The following is a 19,006-nucleotide window of genomic DNA, read 5'->3' on the forward strand; positions in this document are numbered from 1 at the left end:
TTCGTTTCCGTGCTACCACTTCTCGTTCAATTTCGGTGCTCTCGAATAAATATTTAGACCGATTAATGAACGCCTTCGCGGATCGTTGCGGAGAGATGATATTTCAGTGTCCAGAATTTCGCTCGTTGTTCCAACTGTCCACGAAACGTACGAGGGACCGCAAATCGATTCGGTTACCGATTTTACAAATTCGCCCGAAAATGCGAAAATTCGTTCATTTCGGACTTGGCCAATTACCGGGACGAAACGTAAACCGTAATTACGAGCGACGTACGCCCGTTTCGGGCATTGTTCTTCGGTCAAAATCGTACGTGCACCTGCATCGTTCCAGTGGCAAGTTGCAGCAGTAAACCGGTCTCGCAATAGTCCTCGCGAACGTCTGCGTAGCCGCTCTTTGAGTTAGATTGTAATATCGTTCAGTGACCTGAAAATTGCGTTAGCTTTGATAACGGAAACGAGCGGAAGCATCGAGGGTTCGTAGGCAGCGAGCACGGAAATACAGATCTACGTATCGTGCGTGACAGATAAGATGATATGCGGGACTACACAGAGACAAGAGGGGTTCCTCGATCGCTTCGCCGGTTACCCACTTCAGAACTCCCATAGATGCTACGTTTTGACCCCTAGCGGTCGAGATCTCGACACACCTTGCCTTTGGTATACCGTGGGAGTAATAGCAGCTGTTTGTTTCTCTTGGAACTACATTTTATTATAAATATTTAATTCCACATTGACTCTCGTCAACGTTTCGAGCGACCACAGGTTACACCGTGCCTTGGTCCATACGGATACGTAACTTTCTCGCTTGCACAAATATTTCGAACGAAGATTCTATTGTTCGATCTTGACTTTTCAAGCAACAGTGACAGGAACGTTGCACTTCGTTGTAAGTTTTCGATCGATCGATAATCGATTCGTCGTACTCGACGTATAAACGAACATTTCTACAAATAAAAGAAACGTCGAGAAAGGTTGCGTTCCTGGACTGATCTTTCGGTCGAATCGCCTCTAGAATAATTAAAGAAAGTTACGCGGCAAGCTGCGAGCACGCGATAAAATTGACGGTGATTGGGACGTGTGCTCTGCTGACGATAAAATTGAACGATGGAAAAGTCAGTCCGGGTCCGAGAAGACCCCACCGTGGCGCAACAAGGTTTAATCGTCTCGACGAGGACGCGAGCAGGTAATCGGTCATTTTCGAGTAACTCGAAATGCACGAAATGGTCGTTGAAACAGTGGCGCTTAAATTGTACGATTTCTCGAAGTACAAGTGGCTTCTATTTTATCCTCCTTCGGCGCAACGATGTTCGATGAAGAGGCAGTAAGCACCTGGTCTCACGACCCTTTGACAAAACCAGCCAGTCATCCGCTCAGTCTCGAGTGGTTCAACTTCGAGCGGGCACTTGGTCTCTGTCCGATGGCGACCGGTCGGACCTGGCTCGTCATCGGTTCATCGGATGAATTATTGAATTGAAAATTTCGTTCGATCATCGTCGTCCGATCCGCGTGGCAGTGGAACGTTCCACGGTCTTTGAGGGTGGCTCGATTTCACAAACCTCGGAGGACACGATACTTTGCGGGCGTGTACCGGGCGCGACACTCCCGCTCGTCGAAGCGCATCGTTCCGTTACAGAGAAGTTCATCGCGACGAACGATGTATAATGTGACGGGAGCTACACCACCGCTTCCCCGAGACGAAATATTGGACTTGTTTATCGCGAAAGGAACGATACGTACGAATAACAGGCACAATGCTCGAGACCGGAGGTTGTACGTTCGTTAACGCGTGTCCTCCGTCGGAAATTACATCGATGTTACGGTGTTGGTGTGAAATATTACAAAGTTTAACGTTCGAACGGTCGGGCAGAGCGGAGGGGGCTTGAATTGCAATGCTCGATTTCGATCCAGCTTTCGTAACGCTTTCCAGCTAGCTCGTCCCTTTCGACAGGACGCAAACAGCATTTATATACGGAATATTGCAACACGGAAGTGACGGTACGTAATACTGACGATACTCCAACGAAATAATTGTTACGTGGACACGTACGGTAAATGCTAGTAACTAACCACTCGTGTAGCGTAAAAAGTGCTCGCGACGCTAATAACGACAACCTTGAGATCGATCTTACAAAGAGATTCGAGAAAAATGAAATCACAAATCGAAAGCGAGTGTGTGCACTCTTTCAAATTATCGACAACATTCATCGATGATCGAACTTAGCGATACTCTAACGAAATAATTGTTACGTAGACACGTACGGTAAATGCCAGTAATTAACCACTCGAGTAGCGCAAAAAGTGCTCGCGACACTGGTAGCGAAGTTCGTTCTTATTTTCTCGACTTCTCCAGTCACATTGTTTCCCGCTCGTGTCACGATTTGTCTGGCGTGTTTCGGGCTTTGAAGAACGGAGCGTTATACGCGCATCATGTTTCGCTAAAACAGCAGAATTATCTTGTCCGGTGACTTCCTTTGGCCCACAGCCGCGAGTTAGGATCCCGTAGCCCGTATAACGAAACCCTTTAACCGTGTCTCGAACAAGCCGTAGCTCTATCATGCTCCGTTTGCCTCGAGGATCCACTTAGCCCAAGAAGACTGGGATAGAGCGAATGGAATCGAATTGTCATTGCACGGTCAAACAGATGTCTGCATCTCCCTCCTTGTCGAAGGACTCGGTTCCCTTTGACGCGAAAGTAGTTTCTAGAACCGTGCAGATGAAACTCTTGGTGAACCGAGACCTCCGTTTCCAGTGAATTACATCGCGAGGAACGAACGAATATTTACGTCCGATTAAGCCGAATTCGATTTACTCGATGCCTACGTGCTACTTACGAGAGTATCTGGAACTACAATCGAGTGCAAAATAGTGTTCGATCGACGAGGACCGTGGCGCACCTAACTCGATCTGGATCTTTGTTCGGATCTTCTCGTACCAACGACGCTTAAAAGTTACAAATTGAGGAAAGAATATCGAAATAATGACACGTAGAGTTGTTTCGAAGTTTCCGTCGATTCGTTTTATCGTCTCTTGCTTTACTTTTTAAATGATACAATTCCTCGTTGAATCGAATTTTAAAGTAAGGAAGAGTGGTAGTTCGGGGGGATAAAGTATCGGAAAAATATTTTTCTTACTTAAACTGGACTCCCCGACGATAGAAAGATCCAAGTTTTCTTTAATTTCGACTAAATAAAAACAGTGTGAAATTTCGTGATAAATTGAGATTGGAGATCGAAGTTTGCGGTGAAGTAAAGTAAAAGTACATTAATTAGCGTATTTAAAGAAGTGTACGATATTCTTACAATCTTGATTAAATATCTTGGATAAGCTATTGGTAATACAGCCATCGATAACGGTATCAAAATATCGTTGTTCTCTATAAATTGAACGAATCCTGTAAATTAAAATTCTGCACGGTACGTGTTAATATACGACCTGCTGTGTAAACTGTTCTGTAAATAAATAATCTAAGAAAATTGAACTGCCACCGTAAAATTTATAGCAATCAATATTGCAATTGGTTTTCGGTTGATAAGAGACGAAATGAATATCGGTTGATACAAGGGGTGTATTAATTGACACTTTCCTTATCTCGAATTGCCCTTATTAATATTGACAATAATGCAATGCAGTAATACATAAGGTGCATCACCAACATCGCTGCAAAAATTTCGTCGAGTGTTCTAATGAATTTCTTGTATGAACACAGATAAACAAACTTTAGACCTTAAATAAAAGAGAGGAAGTGTGACTTAAACTTTATTAATGAACTTGCATTTTCCAATACTTCTAAAGTTCTTTTTATTGACTCGAAGAATAGTATTTACTCGGAACAATTTTACATCGATCATCGAATGCAAGTGATAGTACACGATCCAAATTCTTTTAATCACTTACTATTTTTTAGGACTTATAAAGACGATAAATGTGCACATTTGGTGGGACAAAAATAGCAAGGTATATTATTGCGAAAAAACATATTCGAGAGGTTCTATCCGTTGCTTTAAAAAAAAAATTAATTTCAATATGATAAATAGAATCTTTGTAACGGAGTTAGAGAAACAATTTGTACGTTCGATCGCTCGAACGCGCAATAATACACCTTACTGTTAACTAATACCGATTTAAATTAATTCTCCCAAATCAACAGGAATACGAATCGTCCGAATCGTTTACACGAAAAGAACCGTGTGTTTGAACACATGCATTCTGAATTTCACATGGTGCGTAGTTTTGTAAATTTAATGGCGGTAATTGGACTGTAATGTCAATTTACACAAAATTAAGCCAACCGAGCTTGGCCCATTACACTTGAGCCCTCCAATTATACATTTTAGACCAGAGGCATTTCGAGGAATTAGAGTATGTTTATTAAGGGCGTGGGCGCGATAAGTCTGAAAAAAAGTGATCTTTTTCTAAAGAATTGTGTACAAATCGCATGTATATTTAAAAATCTAGTACGCATTTGCTTAACAATGGGTTCGATCTTTCTCATTAGCGATTATCGTTTCGCAAGTATGCTTTCTATCAATTTATTTCTTCGCGTCCACGCTTTTAACAAACGATATTTTTTACGATATTTTACCTTTCCTTCTTCTTTTTTTTTTTTTTTTTGCCAATGATAAACACAATGATCAATGGAGGCTCGTTTTACACGATGGGATGGAAAATATATTACAAAAAATACCATCGCTCACGTTTCACGGACAGAACAAACGTAGAATCATAATACTGTACTACTTACCGGGTGATTATTTACGGTGAGTTTCGACTGTTCGAACTTTCGACTTGAATCAATTGCAACGTTCATCCTTTGCATTTCCAAGCGATGAATGTAAGTGCACGCGACGGGATCTTAGCTCGTGAAGCGCTACCAAGCGGTTGTAAAAAATTTAACTTTTATTGCGAATACCGCGAGAAATATTCATCCTTAAACCGTGCAAACTGTTGTTTATACGGAAACATAAACCACCGTGAACACCGAGGGAAGCTGCACGCTATGAAATAATACGAAAATATCGCGACACGTTCTTCCCGCAAAGTAAAACGCATTTGTTAAGGTCTCCCGTGAAGTGACTTCTAATTTGTATAAAAAGGAATGAATTCTTTTCGCTGTATCTTACGAGAAGATTATTTATCGCCTCCATTAACCGCCTTGAATAGCTATAAATAAAACGATGCGCGTAATTCGTTATCCGCGTCCTTGTATTGTTCGTAACGATTCTTATTCGAACACGTGCAACTAAATTAAAAATAGTTGCAGGAAATATAGCGATAATTGTAGATGGCAGTTTCGTCGAATCAACCGAGATCGATACGGAATGAATAGTTTAAATATCGTGCTATTTTTGTCACCATTGATTAAAACACTTTTAATCGATTGTTTTAAGAAACAACGCGTTTCTTTTAAAATGCAAATTTAATTTACGAATAAGAGAAAGCGTACATTAACTTACAGTAATTCCATTTATAGATTGGAAGGCGGAAAATACTGATTCTAAAATCAAGAGGAGATGAAGGATTGAAGAGGTGGACAAATTTTTATCGTCTATTAAGAGTATATACAATAAATGCTTATACATCGAACGTATATTAGGATCACGATTTTTTTTTTTTTTTTTATGGAACACTAATCCTTTCAGGTACATCCGTTTCTAAAATTATTTACTTCTATTTCGATACAACACCCCTACGTACGTTCTTATTTTTCTTTTAATATTTTTACTCAAGTTTCATCGTTCCTCCTTCATGAAAGTATTGCTACGTGTTAAGAGGTTATCTCCGTAAAAAGTCTGTACCGTTCGATACGATGTTTCTTCGAACGATAAGGGATCGCTCCGTTTGATTCGAGGATCGTAAATTCGATAATTGAAACTCGTTCCGTGCCAAAGTAGTGAAATTCTCGCGTAGGAACGTTATTAAAATAATTACTCCGTCGAATTTCACAATAATTCGATCAAGATGTTACGTGACATCGGCAACGAATCGGAAGTGGTAAAATTTTTCGAACAGTTTCCGTGGGCAAGGTTTCTGCGCGGCGATTCCCGAGCGAATCGACCGTATCGAAAGTTTTATCGGTCGCGCGGATCGAAATCTCGTTCTCAATCGGCTGTATCGGCGCACCACCGCGTTTACATCGACCGTATCAATTATCGACACTCATTAATTAACGTGGAATCGAAAATTCCCTATTTTCTCGGCGGCGAGCGCGTTCACCGCATAATTGGATCCGGCGGCGATATTAACCGAAAATTCGTATTTAGTAATTTCGGGTGTGCAACGTCAGCTGTTAAAACCGATGAAAACCTGTTAACACGAAGAAGACTAGCCTGCGCGAACGTTCGAATAATTGCAAAGAATTTCCATCAAATTTCCTCCGGTGCTTCGATCAACGCGTTGGTCGTCCATTTCTTTTTTTTTTCTTCTTCTCAAACCTTGACAAACGGATGGTTAAAGCGACGTTTCATTGAAGTACACCAACCGCGTCAACATGGAGGTAACGCACGGTATCTGTTTCTTCTTGTGGCGATTCTTAATATGGGGGTTGTATGAATCGTAATCAATGGCGACCCGACGGTTGACGAAAGTCATCATGGTGAGTAGATCGCGGCTCCGTCCGTTCAGATTCAGTTCCTTGCAAAGGGCCTGTATAAACCAGGAGCCGTCGGTTTCATTCCGCCACGAATAGAAGCCTGAAAATCATGGTAAAATGGTTTCCGGTCAGAGCTCTCTTTGGCTGTCTGTGCGCGCCGCGTGGAAAATGCATTTCCGTGCGCGAGCCTGAAACGGTCTCGCGAATGCCTTGCACGCGGAGTTCTCTGGGTTTTTCATTTTTTTTTCTCTTTTTCTTTTCTCTTCTCTGTTTTTCTTTTTTTTTTTTTTTCTTTTTTTTTGTAACGGGCTGCTCAGATTTATCACGGACGAATCGCTTCCATTAAAGTAAAAGACACGTCGCCGAGAAAAACTCTGTTAATTGCGGGAGAAGGTTTTTGTATCGGGCAAAGTCGTGTTTCGACGTCTCTCAACGTCTCTCCTCGAGCGGTCGACTTTTTTCACGTTGCTTCGTTCTCGTACAACCGGAAAACGATCTTCGATTGTTATCGAATGATTGGCTTGTTCGGTTTTAACGAACATTCGATGGTTTCTATGCGATGCGGTATCGCGTTCTAATAATCTACGAGATAAGACACGTCGTGGAAAAGTCGAGTTTCTGTAAAATTGCACGTAGAAGGTTTCCGAGGGATTCGTTTCTTTTAATCTACAGGGTATGCGAAAATGTTGACCAACAGGGGATTATTCTACATCTCTGGATTTCCTGGTGAAGATATATATGTAAGCAAATGTCGTAAAATTGAGTTTCATCGATTTTTAGAAGGTCAAATTTGTTACCTCTGGCAACATTATCAAAGAATCGATTGATCTGGTCGATCAATATTTGGATCGAATGTATGAAAATGTATTTCGACTATCAGGGGAACTTCTACACCTCTGTCTAATTTTTTTTTTACTATTGCATCGTATTTTACTCACCGAGAGGAACAAATTTGTGAAAGGAATCGTAGGTTGTAATCTAATCGTCATCGTGGAAAATGATAAAAAAGTTTGATTATTAGTTGAACCGATTTTTTTCGCATAATTTTTGCATTTTGAGTAAAATACACGATTCGTATTATCGTTTGATTGCTCGTTAACACGGAGTAATATTGCAATTACGACAAAACCAAATGTTTCCACGTCTTTTATATACTTGGAGAGTAAAATGTTCAGCAAAAGTAATTTTTCCTACTAGAACTGCTACTATTAATGATGTACCTTGAAGTTGTGGCGAGAGTATAGAATGTTTTCTGATTAGGAAATGTTGACAGAAGAAAATTATCGGGTATGTTACGAAGAATTTGTTGCAATTGAGCATTGTGTCGCTAATTTTTTTTGTCTTCGTGCATCAATTCGGAGAATCGAGTACCTTTAAAACCTTTGTCGAATTTCAACACGGAAAAACAACTCCGTGCGGATAGGAAATTTTAATTGATCTTTTCGTGCAGTTGTATCGTAATGAAGAAGGGTTTGGTAACAAAGCAGGTACTCGTATAGATTCGCTTAATTGTCTTTACATCGTCCATCGAAAAGGGTGCTCGTGACTGTTATTTTGGGTCGATGATTATTAATGATGATAAAATATTGCGAACGAAGTCAGGAAATAATGGCTTTTCTGTAAATACGTCGTTTAAGGTGCACTTCTCACGATACTCGTTGCACTGATTCTACAAATGAAAGAGAAGCCGTTTACACAGATTACGTTTCATTGTTCACTTTCAATTGTACGTCTTGTGCGCCATGCTCATGAATATCATTGAAATAGAATAATAGGTACGTATGACCAAGTTATATTCTTACGGGAAAAAGATTGTTCAAAGGCCCGGGTTTTAAAAATTTTTGAGATTTTTTATCTTCGCGGTTTATTCCGTAGCTACCTTCGTACTGATCGATCTAAGCTTCGTTTAATTTTGTTTCGCTTCGCGTAAGCAAAACGCGACAGAAATCGCGTCGATCATTCGGACCAGTTTCTCAAAACGTGATTCGCCTAAAATTACACAACTTCTGCAATTTTGATTATTTTCGTCTACAAAAAATCGCGAATCTATCAAACGTGCATAAACAAGTTTACGAAAACTCCGTAGCGAAAATTCTAACGATTTCTCTGGAAAAAAGAGCCGGTATGTCTCACGGTTCAAGTGCCCCTCGTGAAAGAGATTTTCGTTAAAAACAAAATGCAACCACGGTTCGACACTACGCGTGTGCGCATAAATATATATCAACGTTAAACATCCTCCACACGGAGGACCGTTCGATTTTATACAACCGGTATAAATTAAATACTCGATCGAAATATACATTATTAAATTCCCAGCACCATCGACGCGCTTTTTTCCCCGAAGTTCGTGCGTTGACGTAAAATCGTTTCTAATTCGAACGATGCACCGTAACTTCTACTTGTAGCGCGCTGCAGCTCCCCTCTTTAAGTGTTGCCGCGTATATAGGGTGTCCCAATCGTCACCGGTCGATATGAATTTCACGCTATTATTAAAACGTCGAACCGATTAACTTGAAATTTGTCACGTGTCATCTAGACAAATGGGAAATTAATCGTGGAAAAGTACACGGTGAAAGAACGCGTGCAGATTACTCAGGCGTATTACGAAAGAAAATAACGCGTCAAAGATAAGATTCCCACCGACAATCCAAAGACAATTCCAGAGCCGAAAGACAACATGGAACGCGTCATTGGTGAAATTGATCCGAGTTTGTGAGAAAACGTCGTGAAAAATTTGGAGAAAAGATCAGTGGTTCGTAAAAACACTCGAGATGATCATTTGGAAGATATCTCGTTCCATCGTTAACTCTCGAGTTCGTACTTTAAAATAGAAAAAAAAAAACATCAAGATTGCTTGAACCGTTTGAATTTTATTCAAAAAGTAAATCGACCGGTGACGATTGGGACACCCTATATTTCCGTGACACCATGGTAATTCAGCCCTGCTTTGAAAATCGTGGGCGAACGCCGCAAGAAATCAGGAAAACCGCGAACGAAGTTACCAGATTAAACAGATCTAAACGAGTTTGTACGAACACCGGTCCAACCCCCGGACCTCGCGTATTGTAGTTGCTGTATTGTGTTTATAAAGACGGCACATTCTCACGTGATGGACGGTCCTTGATGAGGTCATTAGTTGCCTTCGCGAGGCCGCGTCGGGGGTAAATATCGGCCTTAATGGCTGGCCGGGTCGGTTTGCAGAAATAACTCGAAGAGCTGCGCTCGGATCGCGAAAGTATATATCCTCGCGGACTTGTGCACGCCGCGTAAATACACGAGTCTCTTAAAAAGCTCTCACGCTGCCGCGAAAGATTAATTGTACTTTGAAAATGATTTTCACCGGTCTGGAGCGAAAGGAGGGTGGCTAGTTTTTCCTACGCTCTGCGTGGACTTCCGTTGTTACCAGCGGACTTTCGATTCCCGTACTTCTGTCGTTCGGCAATTTCCGTATTCTAACGACGTATTTGCTATTCGATGCAATTTCCCTTTACTTTATCAGGATCGTTTCACGTCGAGGAATCGAGTCATCCGGGTACGCTCCGGAGAATAGAAGAGATGATTATACAACACCTTGCAATAAAAATATTCGCGAGAGGTCCGTAAAGAGCTCCGCCGATTACTTTTACCATTCTCTCGTTTATTGCCACGGGACCCGGAGAAATTATTTGCAAAGTGGTGTCCTCGTTACTCGAGAATATCGACGGAAGAAGGTATTTAAAAGTATTCAATGTACGAGCGCAGTTATCGACGTTCCTTTGGATAATAATTTACCGAGTGAACAGAAATATTCGGTGAGAATGAGTTTACTCGAGAATGTTGGTATTTATAGTTTCACGCTTCGCGCTGGGTGTGCCGAGAGTTCCGGCCAATATTCCGGATTGTTGTGAGAAAAAGGGGGAGAAAGAGAGGAAACGAAAAAGAAAGAAAGAAAGCAAGAAATAAAGAAAGGAGAATAAACAGAGAGAGAGAGAGAGAGAGAGGGCAATAGGCTTCACGGGCGCATAATAAAACAACGGGGTTCTCTTTCAGTACCTAATGCGTTCTTCTGTCTGTTTTCTTTCCAGTTTTAGTTTCAGTTTTCAAGAACGCTCTGAGCGGAAGTATTTCAATATTCACCGAAACAAACGCTTCAAGCACAATCTTTAAACGACTTTGATCCTTTTTGGTCGGTAAATGTTAGCGCCCAACGCCTTTTATCGCGCATTACAACTATTTAGCGCAGCCACTCGACCGTATTCTTATTTCTCATTTCTCCGTGTGTTTCCATTTCTGTTCGATAATCTTTACGCGTTTACTCGTGCGTTATCCATTTGCAGAACGAAACAACACTCGGTGTATTTATCACGTTGCGTCGTAACATTGAAATATACTAAATATATTTTTAACCTCGCTTGTACTCGAGCGGAGAAAAATGAATCGGAAAAATCATCGACGAAAGAACGACTCTGTATTTTTCAGTATCCACGGGCGTTTTAAATAAACGTTTCCTCGATTCGATACCTCTTCGATACAAACTCGGTTATTTCGTAACTATGTTCGTATAGAAATATATGAATTCAATTGCATTTTATGTACACGAGAATACGAAAATTAAAGATCGAAACGTTTATTTAAAATAATCCACGATAGTTCCAACTACATTCGCCCCAATATTTGTTTCGAACACGATAAGGAGTATTGTATACACTCGTACTTCTTTCGAAGCCATCGATTCTGGAACGTCGATGGATAAGAATCTTTCGTTCATTGTATCGCGAGCTTTCTTTCGAAGCTGTTTCGTTTGGAAAAACGATGGATTACGTTTTGTAAGAAATGTACGAGTATGAGATAAACTTTAGTTTACTTAAGTGGCTCCGACACGAGGAGCCTCTTCGTCTTCCCATCGAGGCCGATGACAGTCTTTTGTTTAGGTTTTGAATCGAAGTGCGTTTTAGGGAACAATCCCCGTTGAACACGTGTTACGTTTTGTGTTACGTTTTAAAGGGTGTCCCAATCATCATCGGTCGATTTACTTTTTGAATAAAACATAAACGGTTCAAGTAATCTCAATATTTTTTTTCTATTTGAAAGTAAAAGCTTGGGAGTTAATAATGGAACAAGATATCTTCCAAACGACCGCTTGAGATGTTTTTATGGACCAGCGATCTTTTTCCAAAATTTCACCAATAACGCGTTCGATGTTGACTTTCGGCTGTGGAATATTTTCTGGATTATCGGCATAAACTTTACCTTTGACGCAATTCCAAAGAAAAAAGTCCAAAGGTGTCAAATCGCACGATCATGATGGTCAATCGACATCAGCTCTTCGAGAAATTACGCGTTGCGGAAATTTTATTTGCAAAAGTGCCATTGTTTTATTTGCTGTGCGGCAAGGAGCACTATTTTGCCGAAACCAAATATCAGCCAAGTCGAAATCTGCCAATTGATGCCAGAAATAGCCGGTCAACGTGTCGCAATATCGTTTCCCATTCACAGTAATCACTTCGATATCATTTTCGAAGAAAAATAGCGCCAATCCAAAATAGATCCAATCGTGCCTTTTGATCAAAAACCGCACCAAACGGTTTCGACGTATTGGCAATTGTTCAACCTGTCGTGGATTTTCCGAGCCCCATACGCGACAATTTTGTTTATTCGCGTAGGCATCGAGGTGAAAATGCGCTTCGTCGTTGAGGATAATTTTGTCGAAAAAATCACCATCGACTTTTCACGATTTTTCGTAATACGCCTGAGAATGATTTACAAGCGTTCCTTCGCCGTATACTTTTCCACGATTAATTTCCCATCTGTCCAGATGACACGTGTCAAGTTTCAGGTTAAACGGTGCAACGTTTGAAGAATAGCTCGAAATTCAAATCGACCGGTGACGATTGGAACACCCTGTACGTTACAGTTCAATTTCACAATTTTGAGCGTGCACTTTCGAAACTGGCGCGAAAAAAAGTGCTCGTCCGAAACGGGAACTTTGAACTTGTAAATATGTATAAGCCTGAGAATAATTTACAAGCGTTCTTTCACCGTGTACTTAACCACGATTAATTTCCCATCTGTCCAGATGACACGTGTCAAGTTTCAGGTTAAACGGTTCAACGTTTGAAGAATAGCTCGAAATTCAAATCGACCGGTGACGATTGGAACACCCTGTACGTTACAGTTCAATTTCACAATTTTGAGCGTGCACTTTCGAAACTGGCGCGAAAAAAAGTGCTCGTCCGAAACGGGAGCTTTGCACTTGTAAATATGTCGCGGTACCATTGCCCGACTTAATTACCGAGAACAAAGACCGGGTCGTTAGGTGCACGCGAACGTTTCATCTCGAAGCTTATGATGGATTGGACGTCGGATGAAAATATCACTCGATTCCGGCAAGAGGGACACTTGGAGTCTGACAATAGGCGGAAACGGTGGAGACAAAGGAGACCGGAGCGTTACTTTCGGAACGCTAATGCAACGCGGAGAGAAGGAATATAGCATTGTCACTTTCCAAAGTTCGAGAGCGATCGTCCTAGCCGCAAAAACCGTACTCTCGTGAATTCACGGGATGCTAGTCATTCGTATCTTTGGATATCCGGCTAATACCGGTATACGTCTCTCAAATGGGACTGTCTGTACAAGTGCAATTCTGCCGAGAACAGAAAACGTCGATACCACGAGAAAGGTTATTTTTTTTTTTAAATCACTGCGTTTTGTTTCGAATTCTTGGTAGATACCTTCGGCAACTGCAACATACAAAAGACACACAATACATATTCATCGTATGAGCTCAACAACCGTGAACGTATGTTCTTTTTGCAGTTTTCAATGATCGTCCGTATCCATGTAACTGTTACTCAAATTATTTTATTCAATAAAGGAACAATGTACGACGAATCGCGAATAAAACAATTTTAACATTAAATTTGGATTTCGGTTTTCGCGTAGCAATTGCATATTTTGTACTTAATACTTAGGAATAAGTATCAAGAGGTGAATCTACCGTTTGAGTGTAAAAAACGTAACCAACGCGAGTCGTAATGCGACAAAGGCAATGATTGTTAATACGTAGTAATCATTTTCATTCACTTGACAAGTTTTCGAATGACAGTAGCAGGGACATTGAACTTTGTTGTACATTTTCGATTAATTAATCACCGATTCTTCGTATCGAACGTGTGAACAAATGTTCACATATAAAGGGGACGTTAAGCAATCCTGTGCCCCGATGGAGAATAATTTCTAGATTAAATAACTTCTAAAATAATGAAACAAAGTTACGCGATAAGCTCAAAGTGGCAATAATTGGGACATATATCTTACTAACGATAAAATTGAACGATGCAAAAGTCTCTTCCTTCGAATGATTCTTTTCGCGCGACCTCTTTCTTAGAATAATTGTTTCACACGTCTGAGATAAATATCGTGATACATTAGCACGGGAACATCTCGGTACGTGCGTCCGAATCGGATTACGAGATATCTCGTTCTCTAATAAATTATATCAAAAGCGTACACGGTTGCGGTATCGACGATCGCGGTTTCGCGTCTCCCTCGGTACATCGACTCGTAATTGTAACACCAGACGGACCAAATGTTAAAAATTCGTTTCCTCTTATTGCGAATCGATACGTTATTATACAATAGATAACATTCTTTCACCAGCCGTTCGTATCGTTATTTTCAATTGTTCCATCGTTATTTCCAATCTCGCGTTTCCATCGCTATCGTTTTATTACTCTTCGTCGAAACGTCGAACGAACAACAACGCGGTATTTCGTTCGCGAGATGTTTACGAAACAATCGAGAACGGAACAGCCGTGTACGGTTGAAAAAAAATTGAGCGTTCGTGGTGAAAATTTCGACGACGAAATTCTAATCGTATCTCATTATCGTACCGCTCGCGGGAAGAAAGACACCCGAAAAAGTGCTCGCAGCGTGCCGACAGCCACTCCTCTAAAAGCAGCAGTTTCGTCGTCGGGTTTTTCCATCGTCGACTCGTCGGTATTCGCGGCACTTTTCGCTCGGGCTTCCTGCCTCGCGGAGAGGCACTTTGTTCCTCGTTATCGATCACAATAGACGAGGACGGAAGCCCAGCTTCTCTTAACGCGGCTGTCGGAGATGTATACGCGGTCTGGTTGGCGCGAAGTGCCGAGAGAGGCGTGAAAAGCGTGCACCGCGTCATGGAAGCCAGGGACAATCGTGTAGAAGCTTTAAAAAACCGGCCTCGTCGACGAGCTCGCGCGAGCCAATGTATCCCGTTCTACAACGCCTAGCTACCATTAAATCCTCGCGACGATTAAACGAAGCACGTCTTCGCCTGGAATAATTTCCGATACGCACATTCACGGGGCGAGTACGCGTCTTTCGTGTTCTCGAACACTTTTTTCACCGCGACGACGACACGCGCACACGGTGGAAAGGAGAAAAACGATTCGTAACCTTTTCGAGTAGACAGTAGTCGCCGAAGGGGGCGAAAAAGTTCTAATAAACACGGGTCGAGAAACTAATATTTACAAAGTTACGAACGATCGTTTGTTTCCCTTCGACCATTGTGTCGTGGAAGTTGTACGTTTCTTCTGATAACGAACTGCGAACAAATATCGCAAAACCCTTCGAAATTCGTTCTCTGGACTTCTATACTGGGCGATGTTTTTTAAAGAAAAATTCTGAGAGCAGTTTTAAGCGATCGACTTTCAAACTTGTACGGTCGATTCACAACCGAGGTACTTGAGTATTCACGAAGGATAAATGTATGTAATTGGAGGAATTTTAGTTGAAAATTTTATAAAGGAGTTGTAGGGATAGACAAACCAACGTGGCAATGAAACGAACGATTGATTTTAGAGTACTCGGGTAACTGGATTACTCGTGAGATACCCGAGTTGACAAACATTGCTCGGGTACTCGTGTATTTCGTAAGATATACGAGATACACGAGAAAATAAAATCGTGTACAACCGATGATACGATGATATAAAAATTGAATAATAGATATAATACGATTAAATAATACGAAAATATTATTCTTATCTCAATATACAATTTACGTTTTTATAACTCGTACTTAATTATTCAAGTAAATCAAATTCTGCATTCTGATTATTTTCCTTGCCATCGGAAAAATATCTATCTCCGATTTTTCCGTAACTACTGCTTCACGTCTAGCTCTTTCATCCGTTTACATTCAATATCAGTGCCTCGATATTTTGAGATCGAGTAGACGATTTCGTCTAACATGACATTTGCACAGTGTAGTCAGTTTATTCTTACGTTTCGACCGATGACTATCTTTCGTTTTCAATTCGATTCTTGTATCGACGGTTTTAAATATTTCATCATTTCATCCGTCTCAGATATTATTCCAGACAGCCGGATAATTTTTCCATACTAAGTTGTCTCAAAGGTTCTATTGAAATCACTGTCCTTAATCTATTGGTTGTTCGAAAAGTCATTTGGTTTGTTTTCGGCGAAAATGAAATACGATTTTTTTAGAAAACATTTTATCAAATTATATATTCTCCATTTCGGAAAACGAAACGACTTTCCGAACAACCTAATAATACGACACTGTATCGTAGTTTCGAGTAATTTTTCGCTTGGATTGTTTAAAATTTCGGTATGTTACGGAGAGAGAAAATTAACAGCTTCGAGAATCGATGAAATAAAAGTAATCGCTCTAATATCGAATGTATCGTGGTGCTGTGTACGTTATCCGGATACCTCGATTGTGCAACAACGATGCACATTTTGATTGCGCACAGAAGGGTTAGTGATCTGCTCGCACCAGGCGTTATCTACCGTACGGAAACAATGGATTATCTGTCTTTTCACTCCACACGTGTATCGCAACACAGAATTATTTTATTATGAGACACATTCTGAGAAAAAAGGGGAAAACGCTCCATTGTTTCGATACGATACAATGGCTCTCGAAGCCAATCGCTTAAACGGAAAGATAGCATTGTTCGTAACTATGTAAATATTAGTTTCTCGATTTGTGTCTAGTAGAACTTTTCTACTGAACACAACTAGATGCACTATCGTAGATCTACTATCCACTCTAAAAGATACTGACCCTTTTTTCTTTCCACCCTGTATAACGTTGGTGCAGTTACGTAGGTTTACGAGCCTAGTAATCCCCACGGTGCACAGAAACCAGCTTGTTTACCATACTTTATCATTCCTCTCGAAGCGCATAGGGTCGATGTGCCCGAGAGACGAATGTCGGAAAATCATCCAATCAGGGGTAATTGAACGAGGTCAGCGAACTTGGTGCATCCACGCAAAGATTACGATAAACGCAAAACCTAACACCAAGGAACCAATCAACCTGTAGTTAGCTCGAGGTGTTAACCCTACTCAACTGCTGTCAATAGTTTCGTCGATACTTGTAACGAGTTTTAATCGTTCTGGGAACGTTGTACGGGTCGTGGCCACGACCTACACATAATCGAAAGAGAAATTGAAAATTTCATCGTTTCGTCCAGTGTTGTTTCGATATTTCTGTCGATATATTTTTGATATTTTTTGTTTTATCTTCACACGGATTTCAATGAAGATTGCACGTGTGTGTATATTGTGTATATCCAAAGGTTACACCTTCAACGATAAATTAATGGCGTTGGAGTGGTTTCGAAGCAATAATTGTGAACGAAGATGGACCGATTGGATAAATAACTATAACTGTATTTTATCTATAGTTGCGATCGTGATGTTTAAAAGTTGTATTAGTCTCTGTTTTACGATCTCTTGTGCGATCGACAGCCATAGACAGTTGAAGACCGAATGTTTGTCAATGCCATTTATTTATTGTCGGAGGCAACATGTACGATTACTGTTCGTTTGCAACGAGAAGGCAAACGAGTGTTTGTATCCCCACTATTGTGTCGTTAATGGTCGAGTACGGTGAAGAAAATCGACAATAGCGACAACGAACGTGCTTGTAGGAGGGAACTAATAGATTGTAAACTAAAGTAGGGATGTAAACATTCGATGTAAGGGAAGTTTCTTTTTGGAGCGAATTGTACAGTTACCCGAAAGATGAGTCAAAGTCGTGGTACAAAACGATGCATATTCGATTCGATAAAATTACACGTTGAATAAAATATTGTGTTTTAATTTCATACTAGTATGGAAGATTTTGAACGAATTTTCCGGAAAATCTAATATTTTGAACAGATATACAAAATTAACCTTACAATCATCGACGTTGGCTAGACGACGATTTCCTTAGCTTCTTCTATAGGTAAATATTTTAAACACTCGAATCGACAATCACGTCCCCAAACAATTACTATGGAATCGTTATAGCACCGAACTGTTAACCACTTTAAATAAACGATCCTGTAATTGCCTCGAGCGGTGTAATAATAGAAACTGAGAATCGCTTTGCGTGTGTGTTGCGACTAATCAGTATAATTTAAACAAACCTATTCAATTCCGGGACGAGTTTGAATAGGAGTTTGAAACCTATTCTTGCATAGAAATTTAGAAGGCTGCGATAGCAGAAATAGCGTTTCAATGAAACGAGTCAAGCTTAGTATATCTTATTTGCAAATAATGTCCCAATATGTATTATGCGATTTATTAAACCGTCCATTAAAATAATGCGTGTATTAATATATTATTGAAAAGTTCCTTTTGCATTAATAAGGAAAATACAGAGTGTCTTATTTAAGTTAACACAACGAAGTATCTCATTGATAAACTAATTGAAAAAAGAAAAAGTGGGACATATCTTTTATGATTTTGAAAGAGGATTTAAATAATATTATAAATAGCATAACAATTATTTAGAATATCTTTTTGTATAATTTCTATTTTTTAAAGGTATTTAAGGAGACATCTGCAAAACTGTTAAGACTATTAGAGTTTAGTTTTAAAGCTAATTTCAAGAAAATCAACATTTTGGTGCTTTTCTACGATTCACCTGGTGTGTATATCCAAACGTTGCTCCGCCCAACTATTGACCTTTTGGTGCAACGATGCACTTTTGAAACGGTGTGCGTTTCGATAATATTTTCCATTCAAAAGGTAGATCGTCGTTTTGAATAATTCTCTACCATCGTAGCTAACGACTGTCAAATCAAAGGTTCGAGACGCGCAATATTTTCCCAAAACACCTAAATACTTGTACGTAATGCCGCAACAGTTCCATAAACTCTCAATTGAAGCGGTCGCGTGGAAATAATCTTCGTGTACCGCGTAACGAAACATCCTATTACGTTTAATACGATACATTTCCAACGATGTAACGAGCAATTACGGAATGACGAACTTCCGATATTACTTCGTGAAAACTTTGTACAGTTTTTATTGTTCTATTGTTCTGTATAGATATACAACTATAATAATTGAACTCACTTCGAATTATGCAAAAAACAGGTTGACGCGTGTACGCAAATAACATATTTCCGAGCGAAACAAAAAGCTCGAAATTGT

General features: G+C 40.2%; 2 protein-coding genes across 2 annotated transcripts in view; one reads left to right on the forward strand and one right to left on the reverse strand.

Annotated features, from left to right (window-relative positions):
* LOC143144910 (alkaline phosphatase) overlaps positions 1-19,006 on the forward strand; it is a 422,761-nt gene that overhangs the window by 208,109 nt on the left and 195,646 nt on the right. The window lies entirely within an intron of this gene.
* Positions 6,448-19,006, reverse strand: part of LOC143144531 (caspase-1-like) — a 79,497-nt gene continuing 66,938 nt past the window's right edge. Inside the window, exon 5 of the mRNA XM_076307035.1 lies at positions 6,448-6,689. Coding sequence (XP_076163150.1) covers positions 6,448-6,689 — 242 coding nt within the window. The remainder of the gene's footprint in view (positions 6,690-19,006) is intronic.

This window comes from Ptiloglossa arizonensis, chromosome 3 (assembly GCF_051014685.1).
Source record: "Ptiloglossa arizonensis isolate GNS036 chromosome 3, iyPtiAriz1_principal, whole genome shotgun sequence".
Taxonomy (NCBI): domain Eukaryota; kingdom Metazoa; phylum Arthropoda; class Insecta; order Hymenoptera; family Colletidae; genus Ptiloglossa; species Ptiloglossa arizonensis.